Source organism: Alosa sapidissima, chromosome 6 (genome assembly GCF_018492685.1).
Source record: "Alosa sapidissima isolate fAloSap1 chromosome 6, fAloSap1.pri, whole genome shotgun sequence".
Taxonomy (NCBI): domain Eukaryota; kingdom Metazoa; phylum Chordata; class Actinopteri; order Clupeiformes; family Clupeidae; genus Alosa; species Alosa sapidissima.
Window position 1 is genome coordinate 8,306,219 of NC_055962.1, and position 19,449 is coordinate 8,325,667.

At 44.9% G+C, this 19,449-nt stretch overlaps 2 protein-coding genes across 4 annotated transcripts; both read left to right on the forward strand.

The window, feature by feature from the left end:
* The first annotated feature begins 105 nt into the window (after nucleotides 1-105).
* lats1 (large tumor suppressor kinase 1) lies at nucleotides 106-10,381 on the forward strand. Of its 3 annotated transcripts, none has more exons than XM_042095064.1 (8): nucleotides 106-611; nucleotides 1,650-2,098; nucleotides 2,413-2,569; nucleotides 2,839-4,442; nucleotides 5,813-6,395; nucleotides 6,806-6,988; nucleotides 7,651-7,757; nucleotides 8,050-10,381. In XM_042095064.1, the coding sequence occupies exons 2-8, from the start codon at nucleotides 1,778-1,780 to the stop codon at nucleotides 8,587-8,589; spliced, it is 3,495 nt and encodes a 1,164-aa protein (XP_041950998.1). In that variant the 5' UTR covers nucleotides 106-611; nucleotides 1,650-1,777; the 3' UTR covers nucleotides 8,590-10,381. The 3 variants fall into 3 exon arrangements, with proteins under 3 accessions (XP_041950998.1, XP_041950997.1, XP_041950999.1); XM_042095063.1 differs by having other exon boundaries at nucleotides 1,653-2,098; XM_042095065.1 differs by lacking the exons at nucleotides 5,813-6,395; nucleotides 6,806-6,988; nucleotides 7,651-7,757; nucleotides 8,050-10,381 and adding an exon at nucleotides 5,071-5,152 and having other exon boundaries at nucleotides 1,653-2,098.
* A 3,229-nt stretch (nucleotides 10,382-13,610) lies between these two features.
* On the forward strand, nucleotides 13,611-19,374 carry crip2l (cysteine-rich protein 2-like). Its single transcript, XM_042095113.1, has 8 exons — nucleotides 13,611-13,797; nucleotides 15,825-15,919; nucleotides 16,489-16,546; nucleotides 17,423-17,557; nucleotides 18,065-18,133; nucleotides 18,614-18,708; nucleotides 18,818-18,875; nucleotides 19,045-19,374. The coding sequence occupies exons 1-8, from the start codon at nucleotides 13,755-13,757 to the stop codon at nucleotides 19,107-19,109; spliced, it is 618 nt and encodes a 205-aa protein (XP_041951047.1). The 5' UTR covers nucleotides 13,611-13,754; the 3' UTR covers nucleotides 19,110-19,374.
* Nucleotides 19,375-19,449: the final 75 nt, after the last annotated feature.

Below are 19,449 nucleotides of genomic sequence, written 5' to 3' on the forward strand. Positions count from 1 at the left end.
GTTTTGAGCTTATTGTGTGCTATTCCTGATGTGTGTATGAAGTTACAATGCTTTTTTAAGTACATTTATAATGAACCATGACATGTCTAAATAGTATTTCTAGTATTGTTGGTTTCTTCAGTAAATGTGTCACTCTATTATACATCTTGGTATAATTTAGATTGCAAGTTTGTCTGAAATCAGTATCAAGCTGTACTCTACATCCACACCAAGCAAACATGGACAATCACACATCGTATTGCTTGTCAAAATGGAGAAATTGATGAGAAATTAGATAGCAAGTATTCAGTTGAAAATGTTATTACTGCTATTACTTCACAAGACCCTTCATGATAGATGATCATATCTGGCTCTGGTGAAAATTAAAACATATCACCCTCTAGTGGCGAAAAGGCGGAAGTACTCAAACATCCGGGCAACAGTAAATCGTAGGAGAGACATTGGAAAACCTTGGCGACAGTGACAATACAAAGACGTTGGGATTATATTTTGTTGTAACTTGCCTTAGACCTTGTACTGGGAAATATAAATCCGTTATAAATGATAACACTACATTCTATATGAAACTGCCCCAGACGCCGAGATCTGTGGAGCACCTTGGAAATCAACAGGTAAGTGGCATAACATTGAGTATCAACAAATAGCTAGCTAACAAGCTAATGTTAGTACCTAGCCAGTTCAGCTAATCGGATACTTTAGGCCCCTGTTCAAGCCTAACTTTGTTAGCTTGCTGGTTAGCTAACTATCACTGACTTAGTTCAGTTGTACTTAAATTGTAATAACCACTCAGGGAAAACTATGTTGTCAGTGCTCATGTAAACGTGGCATGCATAATTAGTGATTAACCATCTTAAAAAATGGTTTATTTGTACAGGAAGTTTTCAAATGTGGAGTTATTCAAGTTGGGTAATGTTAGCACATTAACTTTAGCTAACGTAAAGTAGCTGACGGCTAGATCGGCATTATTATAAAACTATTATTAAATTAACTATTAAGAGAGTCAGCTCTGTCCCAGCGTTTGGTACTTCTACGTACAAGCAGGTACTGCGCAAAATTGAGATCAATTGGCTAACTCTCGAACTTGTTCAAATGTCACCTGCCAGTTCAGCCAGTGACTTGGAGGGTTAGCTGCAGTAGCTGAGCAGTGAGCAGTGTTGACCGCACCTAAACTAGTTCTAGCAGAGCCCGTCTCCTAATAGACATTATCTGGTTCTAGTTAGCTTTAGTCAGGATAGCTATCGTTAGCTTAGGCCCCCGGTCAGTCAATCAGCTGAAGTGGTCGTGGGACGTTGTGGAACACGGTAGTGACAATACTATTATGTGTTCGAATAAATGAATCAAAGTAAGACTTTTCGTGTTTACTTGCATGGCTGCATCAAATGTTGAATCAACTTCTCGGCCTAGTTGATTGTGGCGAAGTAACATTGAAAAGTTGTAAAATAGCTTAATACATGATGGTGGTAAGATGCATTTCACTATGGATATGGCTAGCAAGGACCTATTATCTGAAAAGGGAAATGGATCGATCGAAAGTTGCAGTGTTATTGTTATACAGTACATCTGTCAGGTATGGAAGGGACATCCATGTTGAAGTTGAAACGGCGTGAGCTAACACTGTCATCCTAAATACGTATGTTGTCTTCCTCCAGCAGCTGAGTAATAAGAAGTGAATGGTCGGGACACTCGTGTGGACATTCGACACGCATCTCCCAGGCAGCAAGGAAGCGCTGCATACAACCCCGTTCTCCTTGTTGGCTGTCAACATACATGTTTTTACATGAAGAGAGGGGAGAAACCCGAAGGATACCGACAGATGCGACCCAAAACGTTCCCCGCGAGCAACTACAGTGGCAACAGCGAGCATATGCTACAGGAGATCCGGGAAAGTCTGCGGAATCTCCCACGGCCTTCCGATGGCTTGAAAGTGGACATGGTCGCTGTTGATACGAGGCAGCAGGGACGCAGTGGCAACCCCAAAAATCCTTATTACAAGGCCCTTCAGGAAATCCGAAAATCCCTGAAGCCTTTTGAGTATGAGTCGACTTCAGATGTCAACAAGCAAATGAAGCTTCAGCTTATTTCAGCTGGCTTTGAAGAGGTATGATTACGTGATGCATCTGTGTCCATTTATGTATTTGTTTGCTTGCTTGTATTGCATGTCTATGGCCTGGCCTGTGTTCATCAGTTCATTTGTCATTTGCTAGGGGGTAACTCATGGTGTTCATTTAGTGTGCACAATGCAGTAGAGGTTTAATCCAATTTGGGTACAATCAGACAATGGCTTAGTGCTCAAAAGACTATTTCAGCTGAACCAAAACATGATTAAAACGAAGGCATTTGGCAAGCGAACTGACAGACCTTAACATCCATGTTCAATGATCTGACTGTGCTTCGTTCTGTCGGCGGCCGCAGGAGATGGCAGTGCGTGCCCTGAAGCAGACTAACAGCCGCAGCATAGAGGCCGCCATTGAATACATCAGTAAGATGAGCTACCAGGACCCCATCAGGGAACAGATGGTCATGGTTGCGGCCGCCGCCCGCCCCATCAACGCAGGCATGAAAGGGCCAGGTAGGCATCTCTCTCCCCCTGGGAGCTGTGTTGGATTTGGACTCCTTTTATGCTTTTTTTTGTCATATATGATAGGGCTTGTATTTTCCTTGGTATTCAGCAATCAGACAATGGCACATAGTGCAATGTTGTGAGATGAGTGTAATTTGAGTCGTGGGTCGGCTCGGCAGCGCTCGATTTGCTTTTGTTTTGCTCACAACTGTGTTTAGGAAGTGTGAGTGTGAGCGATGTTTCATTCAGAGCCCTGTGTTCCTCTGTGTTCTACGTAGGTGGGGCTCACATCCAGCAGCCGGTGCTCAGGAAGCCCAGCTGGAAGGGCTCCAAGGAGTCCCTGGCCCCCCACAGGCACGGCCCGGTCATGGTGGACGCCGGCATGATGTACCGCTCCAGCAGCCCCGGTCCGCAAGGCGGGGACATGTCCGGACGCCCGCCGCCGACGCCGAGCGGTTTCCAGCAGGCCCACCTGGGCGGCGGCCAGCGGGTCAACCCGCCGCTGCCTCCGCAGATGCGTAGTGTCACGCCGCCGCCCAACCGGGGCACCACACCGCCCCCATCTTCCTGGGACGCCAACCCCTCCACCAAGCGCTTCTCGGGGAACATGGACTACCTGGGGCCGCGCATCTCCCCCGTGCCCCAGACCGGCTGGTCCGAGGGCTACCCGGCAGCGCCGCCGCCTCCCTCCCAGAACCAGCGGGGCATCAGCCCGGTGCCCGTCGGGCGGCAGCCCATCATCATGCCCTCCTCGGCGGGCAACAAGTTCACCTTCCCCCCTTGCTGGCCCCAGAATGGCAACCCTGCGCAGTCTGACTACATGGGGCACCAGAACATGGCCATGAGCAGCGGCAACCGTCAGCCCCCGCCGCCGTATCCCATGAACCCCAGCAACCGCCAGAGCCCCACGGCGCTGCAGATGCAAGCCGGTGGTGGTGGCCCTGCCCCGTCGCCACCCTACGTCAACGGTGGCAACCTCCCCCAGTCCATGCTGGTCCCCAACCGCAACAGCCACAACCTGGACATGTACAACCTGCAGCCGTGGGCCCAGGCGCCGCCACACAGCTCCGGCCAGCAGCAGGCGTCCTCGGCGGGGGGCAGTGGCCAGGACCTGGCGCCCCCTCCCTCGTGGGCGAGCCACAACGTCCCAGTCCGCTCCAACTCCTTCACCAGCCCCCAGATGGTGGGCAGCCGCGGGCAGGGCGCCCCCTCCAGCTCCCAGCCCTCGGCCACCACGGTCACGGCCATCACCCAGGCGCCCATCCTGCAGCCCGTCAAGAGCATGCGCGTGCAGAAGCCCGAGCTGCACACGGCCGTGGCGCCTACACACCCGCCCTGGATCCAGCAGCAGCAGCAGCAGCAGCAGCAGCAGCAGCCTCTCCCTCCGCCACCGCCGAGCCCCTACCAGGAGACCTCCGCCTCGGGTGGAGGAGGACCGCCTCAGATGACCATGGTGGCCGAGGCGCCCAGCTACCAAGGCCCCCCACCACCGTACCCCAAACACCTCCTCCAGCAGCAGCCATCAGCTCCGTGTCCAACCTGCGAGCCCGGCTCCAAGCAAGGCGCTGCCGGTCCTGAGGAGGCCACGGCAGCAGCGGACGATGACCAGGGCAGCAGCAGCAGCTCCGCGGAGAGGGAGCGGGAGACGTCGGAGGCGCCCGGCGGCGGTGGCGGTGGTGAGGGCGAGAAGAAGCAGATCACCACGTCGCCGGTTCCGGTGCGGCGGAACAAGCGAGACGAGGAGCGGCGGGGCGAGGTGCGCGTGCCCATCTACTCGCCGCAGGCCTTCAAGTTCTTCATGGAGCAGCACGTGGAGAACATCCTCAAGAACTACCAGCACAGGATCCGCAGGAAGAAACAGCTGGAGAGCGAGATGCAAAGGGTGAGAACACGGAAGGCTTCCCGATGTCCTTGGCTGTATTTTAGCTTAAAACATGCTGATCTAGTTTTTGTCGGTACTCTTTTGGTCCTTTGAAAGACCTTCTTTATGCTCCCGTAGTCCATCTGTAGTACCTTTGCTATTTCTCCTCTATTTATTCCTGTTTCTAGGGGTGTAAAGGTACATGTATCCATAGCGAACCGTTTAGGTACAGGACAGGAAGTTGGGTTCAGAACAGATGTGTACCGAATGCAGTCAAAAAGAGCAATTTCCCACAAAAGCATATTAAGTGACAGACCATATGTCAGTTTAGTTAATTAATGGCAAAAAAACATTTCACACCTTTTCAAAATGCTATTCCAGCTTATATGTGTTATGCATCTGCAATACTGTCAGTGAATGTTAGGCAAGCAGCACTTACAGGATTACTTTACGGAAAATTAACCGAACCGTGACTGCAACACAGAGGTACATACCAAATCATAATTTTTGTGTACCGTTACACCCCTACCTGTTTCTCTTACTGGCATTCCGTGTCGGAGGCAGTTCTCCTTTCTGGAACTCTCCACAGGCCGTATGTAGTCCGCTGTACCTTTCTTACTTCTCATCTCTCTCTTTATTTCTCTCTCAGTCCTGTCACTAACCTCTGGTGTAGCAGGTAAAAAGCTTTCTTCCTCGCTGTCACCTGAATAGTCCACATGCACCACTGTGCAAGTAAGCCACATGTTCGTCAGGCGTATTTGCTACTTTTGTTTGACAACATTTTAATCAATTAATGTCCTAAAATGTTGTAATGAAATAGTAATATATTTAACATTTAATATACTAATGTATGAGTTTGGCACAAGACATACAGGGCAATGTAATAGTTTCCCAACATTGCATAGTTAATGTATGGCTATTAAATTACATGCATTTTGAATTTCATGTTTTCTCATTAAGATGAGTTACAAATAATTAATGCATGCAACGCAAATATATGTTTTGTTCCCCATTTCAATTACAAATCTCTGTAGCCTTTGGATGCGTTTTCCCATCATATAACCTCTTCTGTGTGTGTGTCATTTGTTAGTGGTTGACACGTCAGTTCTGCATGGTATTTTAAGAATCCACATGTGACTGCATGGCATCGTGTGTTTAACCAGATGATCTAAGAATGTGATGAGTCACCTGGAATGAAGGGTGTGTGTGCGTGCGAGTGAATTCAGTCTATCATTATTTATGTAACGTGTGTGTGTGTCCAAGCAAATCCTTTTGTTATAACACCTGCATGTGAAATCTTCACTAGTACCTTATTTTTGGTTAACAATCCCCTCTCTTGTCTGTCTGTCTGTCTTTGTGTGTGTGTGTGTGTGTTTGTGTGTGTGTCCCAGGTGGGCCTATCCGGTGACGCCCAGGAACAGATGCGTATGATGCTGAGCCAGAAGGAGTCCAACTACATCCGCCTGAAGCGCGCCAAGATGGACAAGTCCATGTTCGTCAAGATCAAGACCCTGGGCGTGGGTGCCTTCGGCGAGGTCTGCCTAGCACGCAAGGTGGACACGGGCGCCCTCTACGCCATGAAGACCCTCCGCAAGAAGGACGTGCTCCTCCGCAACCAGGTGGCCCACGTGAAGGCCGAGCGGGACATCCTGGCCGAGGCGGACAACGAGTGGGTGGTGCGTCTATACTACTCCTTCCAGGACAAGGACAGCCTGTACTTCGTGATGGACTACATCCCCGGCGGCGATATGATGAGCCTGCTCATCCGGCTGGGCATCTTCGAGGAGGAGCTGGCGCGCTTCTACATCGCCGAGCTCACCTGCGCCGTGGAGAGCGTGCACAAGATGGGCTTCATCCACCGCGACATCAAGCCCGACAACATCCTCATCGACCGCGACGGACACATCAAGCTCACCGACTTCGGCCTGTGCACTGGCTTCCGCTGGACCCATGACTCCAAGTACTACCAGAGCGGTGAGTGGACGCGGGGGAGACGGGGGAGACTACTTCATTTGGTCAGTTTGCATATGTGAGTCCAAAGCAGTTAGGTATGCTAAGAGGGATGGCAGACTAAGGTTTTTCATAATTGGTTTTGAGTATTGTTATATATATATATATTGGGCTTTTTGCCTTTATTTGATAGGACAGTGAAGGATGACAGGAAGCAGGTGGGAGAGAGAGACAAAAAAAATTACATGAATTTTTTTGTTTTGTTTTGCATGGAATTCCATGTAATCTAGCAACATATAGCATGCCATAGGCATTCAAAAGCATTCTCTAAGTGGACTAGATTATATAGCTTAAGTAGATGCACGTTCTGCATTTCTAAAGTGCTGGAATACTGTCCTCACACTTCTGATGCTGTGTCGTTGGCATCTCGGCAGGCGATCACGTTCGTCAGGACAGCATGGACTTCAGCAAGGAGTGGGAGGACTCCGCCAACTGTCGCTGCGGCGACCGGCTCAAGCCCCTGGAGCGCCGCGCTGCTCGGCAACACCAGCGATGTCTGGCCCATTCATTGGTGGGGACGCCCAACTACATTGCCCCAGAAGTGCTGCTACGCACTGGTAAGACAATCCCAGACACTGCAGGGTTGGACAAAAGATAGGAAACACCCTATTAAATAACATGCAGTCTCTGTCACTGACTTTTGCCTTCTGTCCTATGTTATGCTTCCCAGAGCCCGTTTTTCCTGGTTTTTGGTATGTAAGTGTGAGTCAGACCAAGCGGCAATATTCGATAACAAACAATGAAGCCACCACGGAAGTTTCTAAACCTGCCCTACTATCCAATAATTATTACGACAAACAATAATGTCTGCTGTGATTTATGTGTTGTCTGTCTGTCTGGCTGTTAGCTTACGTCAGCAAGCATAATAAACATGGTGGCGTCCATAGGCTCCTATTTCGAGCTTCATACCTGCTCTTCTGAAAACCTATGGGTGACGTCACATGAGTTTTTGTCCACTTATTTATACGGTGGAAGCTTTAGACACATTTCCTCTCGAACCACTTGTTTGTTTTTGTTACCAAGGCCCCAGCCATTGTCCCAGGGTTTGAAATGTCACCTGTGTCCTTTTCTTGTGTCCAGCGCCGGTACGTCTCCTTTCCATCCTGTCTGTAGGAATCTGACCGGATGCAAACGTGTCCAAAAGCAGTGGATGTTGGTGACGGCTATGCGCTTGACGAGTAGCGGCTATGTGTTTCACGAGTGCTTCTCTTCTCCGCAGGCTACACCCAGCTGTGTGACTGGTGGAGTGTGGGCGTGATCCTCTATGAGATGTTAGTGGGTCAGCCGCCCTTCCTGGCCACCACGCCACTGGAAACTCAGGTCAAGGTAAAGCAACATTTTCTAATACGTTTTGTTGGTAGGCATTGCTGAGCTTCATGGCGATACTATTAAACAAGGGGTGTTCAATACATTTTTGAGAATGCCCAAACAAACCAAAGTTTGGGTTCCATTTGCCTTTATACTTGACTGGTCAAAGTACTGTATGTCTGATTTTTAGCAGTCAAGGCCTTTTTTTTCCATAGATTGCAGCCAGATGCGTCCTGTCCACTCCGTAGTAAGTCTGTTCATGCTCATACGCTCTGTGATTTGTCCCCTTTGCTGTGCTTCTGCTCCGTAGGTCATAAACTGGCAGACCACACTGCACATCCCCCCTCAGGCCAAGCTGAGCCCTGAGGCGTCGGACCTGATCGTCAAGCTGTGCCGCGGGCCCGATGACCGCCTGGGCAAGAACGGCGCCGACGAGATCAAGGCGCACCCGTTCTTCCGCTCGGTGGACTTCTCCACAGACCTGCGGCAGCAGCAGCAGCCGGCGCCCTACGTGCCCAAGATCACGCACAGCACCGACACGTCCAACTTCGACCCGGTGGACCCGGACAAGCTGTGGAGCAGCACCGGCGGCGGCGACGGGACCGACGCCGACGGCAACCGCAACGACGACACGCTCAACGGCTGGTTCCGCAACGGCAAGCACCCCGAGCACGCCTTCTACGAGTTCACCTTCCGCCGCTTCTTCGACGACAACGGCTACCCGTACAGCTGCCCCAAGCCCATCGAGTACGAGGAGGAGGGCGACGAGGGGGAGGAGGGGGACGCCGAGGCCACCGAACAGGAAGTTGTGGCGCAGGCTGTGCCGGGGCGGGACCTAGTGTACGTGTAGAGTAGCGGCACGTCGTGATTGATCCAGTCTTGCCACAGCATTCCACGTCTCTTGCGCCTCACTTTGCCTTATATGGACTGCTCTGTGACAACTCGCTGCAACAGCAGGGTAGAGAGAAGGCAACGGCCACTTGTGTTTTTTTTTTCTTCTTTTCATTCGTTTGTTTTTCTTTTGTCATTTTTTTTAAACCTAATATGGTTTTAAAGGCCACAGTTCTCAAGGAACATATATGTGGAGAGGGTATGTATTTAGTCTTTGTCTGAATATTGCCTGTTTTGGGGGCAGGACTTTGGACCTGGGACATTTTACCTTGGTTTATAGCGCCTTAATGAACAAAAGAGCAAAGGTCTTCTCCCGGTGAAACCTTTTTTAATGTTAACAGAGTGAGAAGGGTGTACATCTCCTAAATACACTACAGATATATTTATTATTGTGAGGTGTACAGGGTACACTTGCTCTATGAGGTCTGAACAGACATAAAATGGTGAAACATTTTGCTTTCACCTTTGTGGGAAGAAATGTTTTAAGCCTTAATTTATTTAAAATGTAAGTCTTGATATGCTAGGTACTAGGCGCACACATTTTAAAGAGTTGAATCTTGCTTTCAATACAGTTTGTTAATTTATATTCAAGTAGGTCTGTTTCTCACTAGGCTTGGCTGTGGATAGATTATGCGCAGGGATGGTTATTATTTCCTGAAATTCAATGTTGCTGTGCCTTTTTCCCCTTTTCTCTCCTTTCACCAAATATCTAGAGAATAATCAGCCTGTCAATTTAAATGAACTAGTATGATATGCAGGATTGTTGGATTTTTTTTCAAGTCTTTTGTTTATTTGTCTAATTTATACATAAATTTGTATTTATAAATAATGCTGTGTACATTTGAAGTACGAAAATTGTCAAATCACTATCTTCTTGTCAGTCAAGGAATTTAAATCTGAAGCCCATATGCCTCTGTGTGTCTTAATCTCAAAGCCTCACTTTTCCACTGTAATGATTCAGATGAGGAATACGGATCCTTCTCTACTTCCTCTGGGCCCCTCGGGCTGTCTCTACTCTTCTGCACTCGGAGAGCAAATGAACCTCGGGTGTGTTGAACACTTAATCAGAGTGAATGAGGAGGAGGAAGTTGTCTTTCTATTGAGCACATCATCAACTCAGATCTCACAAATCGTTAGAGTCTGTGTCTTCACCTCTCTTTCTCTCCCTCTTTCTTTCTTTCTTTCTTTCTTTCTTCCTCTCTTTCTCTCTCCCTCTCTTTCTTTCTTTCTTTCTTTCTTTCTTTCTTTCTTTCTTTCTTTTTTTCTTTCTTTCTTGATTCTCTCTTAATTTTCTCATTCTCCACCAAAGCACTAGATCTAGGGTTAGTCCCGACCTCTTTTTGTGACTGCCTACTCTTGAAGGACTGACTTCAAAACTGGGTTAAAAAAAAAATGGATTTTAGCCCTGGAAGGCAAAGGCTTAGGAAATCTGTTCTGGGAGTCTCGTCCAAAGGTGCACACCTTTTTGCTACTTTTTGTGTTTTGAAAACAAATTGAATGTCCAAACAGATGAAAGGGTGTTTTATTCCGTTGTGTGTTTTATCCTTTGGTCTTCTTAGTGTCCAGGAAAAAAAGGTTTGAATGTAGTTTTGGGAACATAATGTATATTTTCTGCACTGGTATTGTTGTTATGTAATTGCAAATGGTTAAAAAAAAAGAAATTGGTGAATTATGTATAAAATGTTATTTTTTGGGGGTGGGGGTGGATGCAGAAATGGATGGGTGACGAATAAAGAATGTAAACCACAACATTTCTTTCATCCGTTTCTCTTTGTGAACCTTCCACCACCTTCATTCCTCGCAGGGCTTCCTGTCCGCCACAAAACAACAAGCAGCCAAAGGGAAGAGTTGCATAACTTTGCACAAAACGTCCTTGTCGTGTCTATTGGCAGGAGAAAGGATTGGCACAGTAGAACACTTGCTAATGATACTGAAGCTCCCAGTTGAGTGAACCCATGCAAGATGACAGCCCCAAGTTAATGAGACTCTAACTACTTTTTGATCATAAGTTTTATGTAATTTCTAGAAAACAAAACGTAGTTTTACAGACTATAACTACGACAATGTGGCATGGTTTACTTTGAAAATAATTAGATTTTAATGTTAATGTGATGAAAATGCATTGACGGTTTTTCATACACTGAACATTTTCCACACACTAGGGGGCCCTGCATGTTTAAAAATGAGCCCAAATGAACATGGTGAACCTGCTGGACCGGTTTTAGAAAGATACATGTTTAATGAGTATATGTCCTCACGTAGGGTGAGGAATGTATAGGGTCAGACAACATAGTTACATAAACAATAAACAATGTTCAACAATCATCTTAGGAAGGATTTCACTATGGTCAGTGAGGCAACTGGTATCAATGTGTTCCCCTAACTTCTACACTATTGCTGTCATTTCCTTACGTTCAGGCCGTGATATCACAGAGTAAGAAATGTATTCTCAGATTTAAAATTAAGGATTTTTTTCTTCTGTGGCTACAACTACTCTTGAGTGTGATATACAAAAGGCAGAATTAATATGCTTTCATCTTTAAACTGTAAATGATTTACTTGTATCTATGTACAGTAAATAAATAAAGTCTAATGTACAGTGGTGCAGAGAAATTGTTGTTTTAGTTGAAATAACACATGCAATTAAAATTGGGCCCTGGTGCTCTAAATGCATCAGCAAGTCCATCCCTCAAACGATAGCTGTCCCCCAGGCTGTGGACCTTGGCCCCCTCTCTCTGTGGGCTTGCCATGAGGCATGTCAGTGTGTTAGAGTATCAGTCTGCAGGGACAGAGAATCAGAGAGACTGTGAGAGCCATGTATGGTTGGCATGCAGTGTCTGTCACCTCTTATCAGAGTGGGAGAGAGATAAGTACCTACGCTGTACTGAAGGGCTGGGTATGTCCAGTTTCTCCTTCTCACACCGTTGTGTGTGTGTGTGTGCATGTGTGTGAGTGTGTGTGGATGTTTGGGTCAGAATGTCACTTTCCCTCTTTCACTCCACCAAACAGGTGTGCGTCTGTGTGTGTGTGTGTGTGTGTGTGTGTGTGTCTTGGGAGTTCTGTTAAAATAGAAAGGGGGGGATGGGCTGAGGGGTGCTAGCGGAGTAGAATTAGGAGATAAAGGCTATTGTCATTGTCAGAGCTCATGCATTCTCAATGTCCACTGCTGACTAAAGAGCCAGCAATGCGGCATGGAAAACTGGCATCCACCCAGCTTGATATGGAGGAGGAGGGAAGTGAACAGGTTGAAAGGGTGCGACAGACACTCATGATGAAAATTAAGAAACGGAAATGTAAGGGAAATGATGTGGTGTCAAAAGTAAAAAAGTTTTTAGTTCAAACTCTTTTCAAGGGTGCAGAGTTTTAACCTCGTCTTCCCTACTGTTCTCTCCGAATCTCCATTCTCTTCTCTCCTTTTCTCTCAAGTCTGCCAAAAAGCAAGGAACAGACGTAAATTGTTAATGTTTATTTTAGGCTTATTGCATTCTTCCTGTCCACTGGGACCACAAGAGTGCCTCTGTGGAAGGGAAATGGACATTGTTTCCATCAATATCGCTACTGTTTATGTGTGTTGCTTAAACAAAGATAAAAATACTACATGCATAAATGGAATTTTCTGGTGGATGTTAACCTTTTGCTGGACAGAAATTAAAAGTCAACAGCAAATTGTGGGTCAACCTTTTGCCATTTGCAAGCCCATGTTTAAAGATTGGGCTATTTTTGTACTGAATATATTGAAAACACCTGTTTGTGAGGGAGACAAATTGTTTTCTTCAGTCATGAACACCATTATACAGTTCTATTCCCAAGTCACCTCTTTTCACCTCAAGGATGACAGAAATATATGTCAAGACCCTGCGTTGCAAAACAGTAGGCCCTAATCATTTTTCTCATGTCACTTTTTTAGTGCAACAACTCCAACAGTTTGTCCGGTTCAAACGAGCCCAGCCACCATAACTCACACCATAAATGGAGGAGAGTGACAGATCTGAGGCTCTTGTGAGATGTAGAATATCTGTAGTACAAGAGCGTGCATTTATCACAGTCCGAGTGTTCCCCTCAGGAGTGGCGCTGGCTCGGGTCCTGTGCAACGTCACTTAACATTCCACAGGAGCGGCCAATCCCGTAACCTAACAACCACGCAAAGTGGAAATAAACAGACCCCGTGTGCTGAAAGGCTGGTGGTCCGTCGTATAGGCCCTGCATTCAGTAAGGCTAATCACCTAGAAATAAAGGCTTATATAGGCAATGACAGATAATGTGATGAAGGGGAATGTGATAAGGATTTGAGATGACATCATGTTTATAAGCTCTTGGTTTTCAGGGTTGAGGGTAATGAGGTGGTTATACCCTTCCAAAACTGATCACACACACACACACACACCAAAAAAAGAATGTGGGGGAAGCTGTGTTCAGACAGAGATATCAAGAAAACAGACATGCTAAGATTTTGCATATTTCTTAAAGAATGCAGCAGGTCTTATTGCTGTGTATTTTATTTTTTTGAAAATAGGCATATAACAGTTAAAGTGGCCAGATGTTGCATCATAGGCACATTAAGCCACTTGTAATACTGGAACATATAGCATATAAAACCTGAATATTTAAGCAATATGACACGAGTGAGAGTGGGGTTGGTAAAGGATATCGCAGTAATTTGGCCATGATACGAGGCTGAATTACAAGCAGTAGGCCTAGTGTGTTTTTAAGACATAGGCCTGCTGCTTTTGACTACCTTTTTCTAAGTTATTGCTGAAAAGATCACAGGGTATAGGTGTCACAATGGTTTCATAATAGACTATGAAGGATATTAATCTGCACACTGCTATCCCACAATGATGGATGAATATTGTAATATAGGCCTACCTATGATGTTTTATTAAAGAGCCATTTTATCATTTTGGCGCATGGCCACAAAATTGCTAGCCAACATTACGTCAACGGTAGGGCGTGGCCCCGGTCGCAGAAAAAAGCTCTGTCTTTGATGAGGCATGCATTTGCATCCCAGTCTCTCTTCACGTGAACATCTCTTGCTGGAGTAAGTGAAACCGCCCATGAGACTCGCAATTTAAGCTAACACACAGCCACTCATAAAAACAAGGAGTCCATTTCAACGGGACAACGATGGCGTCAAAATGTCCTAAATGTGATAAAACGGTCTACTTTGGTAAGTGACAGCCATGCACGTTCTTTATCATCGTTTCGCATGGGGTCGGATGCAACCGACCATTGTAGTGGACATTGCTTAAAGCGAAATTACTAAATGGACCTTAGCCCATGGGAAAGCCTGGCTAGAGTCGAATATGGCAAGATCTAGCTAATTTGACCAAAAAAAAAAAAACAAGACGAACTGAGGGGAGAATTCAAAGGTGCAGTTTATGCAGTCGAGGTAAGGTAAGGTTAGTTCATCTGAACCATGCGACCGAACCAGTAGGCTATCTAGGCAACGACGTTTATCGACGTGGTAGGCTAACTCCACATTGGTTATCCGACACTGCTCATTTTCTGCCGAAGTCGTGCGCTTTGGGGTCAGTTAAGGAAACCAAATGAGCGGATGCTGGTTTAGAGCAATATGGACACCATGTGTTTGTTTAATTGTTAGACAGATTAAACTACAACCCCCACTGACAATCTCGTTAACCGAGCTATCTTAACTATGCACGAAAGCAAATCCAGTTAACTAACGAAGAGGAGCGCCATGTTATTTATCGAAACGAACCTAGCACCGTGTTTAGAGGAAGCATTCAGCGACACCAGGTTTGCAGTAGGGTTTGGTGAAGTAAAAATCCTAGAGACGAGGATAATTTCAGTACCAGTGACTACGGACAGCTCCCTAAGCGGCGAAGGAGCAACTTTCATCGCTTGTGACATTAAAAGACCTGCTAATGGAAAAGCATTCCCTTTCATAGAACTATGTACAGTATAATGATAAATGAGGAGCCTAAATCTGCATTGTTTTGGTGTTGAAGGCATTTGCATTTAGATCATTAGCCTACCAGACTGAATGGGCTAAACATCGCATAGGCAACTCAACTGCTTAAAGAAGTAGGCAGAATTTAGGTGGACTGGAATGTCTCACGAGCGTGCGCGTGAATTGATGTGCACTACAGTCGAGTCTTCCTTTGGAACGGATTCAGCAAAACACTTAAACTGATGGGATGCCTTACTGTACTCTGTGCATCTGCAATCCTTTCCCTGAGACTGAATGGTAGTGGCAGTTTCATGAGAGGATGCTAGTAGCCTAGTCCTATATGGGTTCAATTCTCTGATTGCATATCATGCCATTTCCATTTGATTTGAGTGTTAAGTCTTAAAACCACCCTAATTTATGCACCACATCTTCTTTTTTCCTTTCAAATGGGCCATTGCATAAGAATTTAGCTTTACTTATTCGTAATAGCTAAAGGAAAGCATGCTTATGTTGATGCTGCTGCATTTAGGAGGAGCATACATGTGGATGTCTGAGTTTAAACAAGGCCATATATTTTTTTTTAAAGCAGGTTTTATTTGAACAAATGATGAGTCTGATGAGTCACTCACTGTTAACATTCCTTGTCTAAACCATTGTGTTTACTGTCACTAAACATCTTGTACTTATTCAGAAGAATTAGGGAAAGATTAGGTAAAAATCAGCAGAAAACACAGATACCAGTAGTTGATTTATTGGGTGTGTCCCTAGAGTGAAAACATCCCAGATAAGTTGATCAAGCCAATTCCTAAATTACATCTTCATTTGACACATCTTCAAGTCACACAAGCATGCAGAACTCATCAGACTAAAAGGCACTAAAACAATGGGTTGTGGCATTGTGGAGTAAATCTATTAAATTAACCTGTAATTGTGTACACGATAATGATAACAAAAAAATGTTTTGTCTTGGACGACACAATGTATTTTACATTAAACATAGTCAAAGCAAGTGAAGCCCGTTCATTTAGCTTTGTATTCTATTGTATCACTAACTCTTTTAGCATCCATTAAATGAAATGAAAACCGAGACTGTTAAATGGTCCAGAAACTATCCATGCATTGCAATGGGCAGATGGCGAATGAAAATGGTCTTCAAGCTGATACGCTGATATCAAATTTCACTCTTTTGCTTGCACTCCCTATCGCTTCTCCTTTATCTCCTCTCTGTCTGTCCCCCAAAATACTCTCTCCTTCTCTCTCTCTCTCTCCCTCTCTCTCTCCAGCGGAGAAGGTGACATCCCTGGGGAAAGACTGGCATAAGTTTTGCCTGAAGTGTGAGCGCTGCAGCAAGACGCTGATCCCTGGAGGTCATGCAGAGGTGGGTAATAGAGACGGGCGGCGACCAGGCGCCGTGACGGCCCAGTCAGCCCCCAGGATCAGCCCTCACTGTCATATCAGTAACACCAGCGTGCCCATGGAAACCCGTCACCCAATGAGGGACTGGGCTAGTGTGTTCCATTTAGCTGCTTGAGTCATCCCCTCCAGGATGAGTTCCAGCTCTGGTGAATACACACTGCAGGTCCTGGAGCCAGGGGGAGAGAAGCCAAGGGATTTATAAAACAAACAGAGACAGAGAAGCAGTGCAATAACTCAAATGACCCACACTGCTACTGCTATTCACTCTCATTAATGCCATAAACTTATGCTAATGCTAGTTTAATCACTGGGTACATGTATATATAATGACAACGATAATGTAATGACAACAATAGCACCTTATAATGGTAATTTAAAGATCAAATATGTTTTTGTTATTTGTTATATTTTTACCTTTTACATCACCATAGTTTATTTTCGTCAAGAAATTGAGTGAACTATATCTGCAATTCCCCCACATGTTGTGAAATGCTTTGTCTCACTAGACATTATACTTCTCTCTGCACACAGCATGATGGGAAACCTTACTGCCACAAGCCATGCTATGCTGCCCTCTATGGACCAAAAGGTGCAGTACATCAATCTATTTTACAGTAATTACTCATTGGTGTCAGAAGGTTATTATGTACCTGTGTGATACATCTGCAATGTAAACACAAAAGAACGCTAACATTTTCTTTCATGATTATTGTCTCATATCTTGTATAACGAGGCCTTAAAATAATTGTGCTTAAAGGTGCTTTAAGCGATGCCACACGCTTTTTAGGCTATAACAATTTTTGTCACTTACAGCAAACATCACCTCACCATTCGCTAGCTGCCTGTGTCCTAAATACACTGTAAAAAAATGTGATCACTGTTAACAGCCCAGGCAACAAAAACAACCTGGGCAAACCTAGCCCATAAAAACATAACAAACTGTTCCAGCAAATCACAGACAAGATGCTCATTTAGGAGAGTTTCAATTGCACGGGAGGGAGGGGGAGGAAGTAGCGAGCTAGCTCTCTGTTTTGTTTGAATAATAACAGAAGTGACGTTACCCAGCATCGCTTAGAGCAGGGAGTGTAATGAATTTAAAATGGATTTAAATATTTAGTTCATACCATTTTACTGGATTCACTCAGCCAGTATAGTTTTGCAGTTTTACAGTACCCTTAACAGCTTTTTATCAGGTCGATCTCTATGATGGCTCATAGTGGCTCTCTAAGTTAACGCTGGATTACTGCATTGATGAGGTCAATAATTAGATGATGACAACAAAATTAACATTTTTATTTACTTAAAATTAGTTGAATTACTGTTAACATTTCATTTACCATGTGATTTGATGTCAAATGTAAATTGTCAGTTTAGCATGTAATATCACCATTTGTTATTGATTTTTATGTACTAATGTAAATTAAATTTCTTTGTGCCAATTTCACACATTTCTTTGTCTGTGAAGGTGTGAACATTGGAGGAGCTGGCTCCTATGTCTATGATACCCCTGTCACCGAGGATGCTGCCAGCGTTCCCACGGAAACTGAGCCGAAGCCGGCAGAGAAGAAAGCATCCGCCCCCCCCAAAGGCCCAGTGAAAGGTAGGAAAGGCAAAAGGAGCTTGATGACAGTCTAGACCACCTGTGGATTTCCCTTAGCACAATGTCATGGAGTGTCTCACACAGTTTTATCTCAAGCCAACATACTTCATCTCTGATCTGAATGAAGTCTATGACTCTTTGCTGCTATGTTATTGTAGGCAACTTGCTTTGACATGCAATTTGGGAGGAAATGCCTGATCGAGGGACAAATCTGTGTTGGTAGAACATGAATAAAAATGGGAGAAGATTAGTAAAATAATTTCCCCTCAAAACTTTTTCACATTAAACTATCGTTCACAGTATTTTTTATGACATCACCACTGACAACCATTTTCAAATATTCACTCACTCAGAAAAAAGACCAATCTGATTATTCTGAATCTAATCTTCTAAAAACATTCCAGTATATATATATACATACATACATACACCTCAATATTATTGCAATTGTGTAAGTTTGCTGCAATTAAGATGAAGGGGTTCATAATCTGGATGATTTCTCCCCAGCTGCAAGTTTCACATCCTTCGCTGGACAGCCAAACGTCTGCCCACGATGCAGCAAGACAGTGTATTTTGGTGAGTCTAAACAACTTTATTCTTTCAATGCAGGTCATGTAAAAGTTCTGTACAAAACCTATCATAGACCAGGGGTTGGGAACCTTTTTTGCTAGGAGACCCATAAATACCAAAATATTTTTTGCATTTTTTCTCTTTTGTTAAGAGACATATTGATGGGCCTACTTTGAATGTCCCTATGATCCTTTCTTTGGATCATAATTTATAAATGTAATGACTGTCATGTGGAAGGTTCGATGCTGGATTCACACAGTAGTTTAACAGTAGCCTGTTTTAGCTGCTTATTTGGCGTGATAAAAAATCTAAGGTCACATTTCTCTACAAGCCAGATGTAGTCAACAACATTTTACTTGAAGGTTCCTGACACCTCACAGTCATAAACTTTGGAGCTGGATTTGTCAGATTTGGTTGTAGTTGAAACCCAGTTTGAGTATTCTCTCTCTCTCTCGCTCTCTCTGTGTGTGTGTGTGTGTGTGTTAGCTGAAAAGGTGACATCCCTTGGTAAGGATTGGCACCGTCCCTGCTTGCGCTGTGAGAGGTGTAGCAAGACTCTGGCACCAGGGGGCCATGCAGAGGTGAGTTTGTATGTGTGTGAGTGTGTGTGTGTGTGTGTGTGTGTGTGTGTTTTGTGTCTGCATTGCAGTGGAAACTAATGAAATTTATTCTACTTGATGTATTTCACAGCATGATGGCCAGCCCTACTGTCACAAGCCATGCTATGCTGTCCTGTTTGGACCCAAAGGTACCTCAGAACATCACACTTCAGTGAATTCCTATCAGATATACAACCAACAACAAAACATAATGTACATCATTAAGATTTTTTATGGATAAATTTAAACAGGTACATCTCAAGTGTCTTAACTGCGTAACTGGTTTGAATTTGTAATTATTTATTTTTCTCATAACAGGTGTAAACACTGGAGGAGTGGGAAGTTATATTTATGATGAGCCCAACGCTGAGCCCCAACCTTGAGTCTTTTAACTCTCAGCCTCCCGGCCACCAGCACCACACACCAGGCTACCCAGCTCTTCTCTTCCGATGATGTGCAACTGTGGATCTCCATCTCTAACTTCGCTCCATAGCCATTTGACCACTTCTTTTAATACTCTCAGTCTTCTCTTTCCTGTAGCCATATTTGTTGGTGTGTGTATGTGTGTGTGTGTGTGTGTGTTGGGGGGGACTTGTAGTCCATCAACCACTAGCTAGTCTGCTGCTGTCTGCTTTTCTAGAGAAATGGGAAAAAAATAACCGTATGTGCCCTTCCAAAGGCATGAACGTAGATGTGTGCATTTTGAGAATAACCTGTTAATGT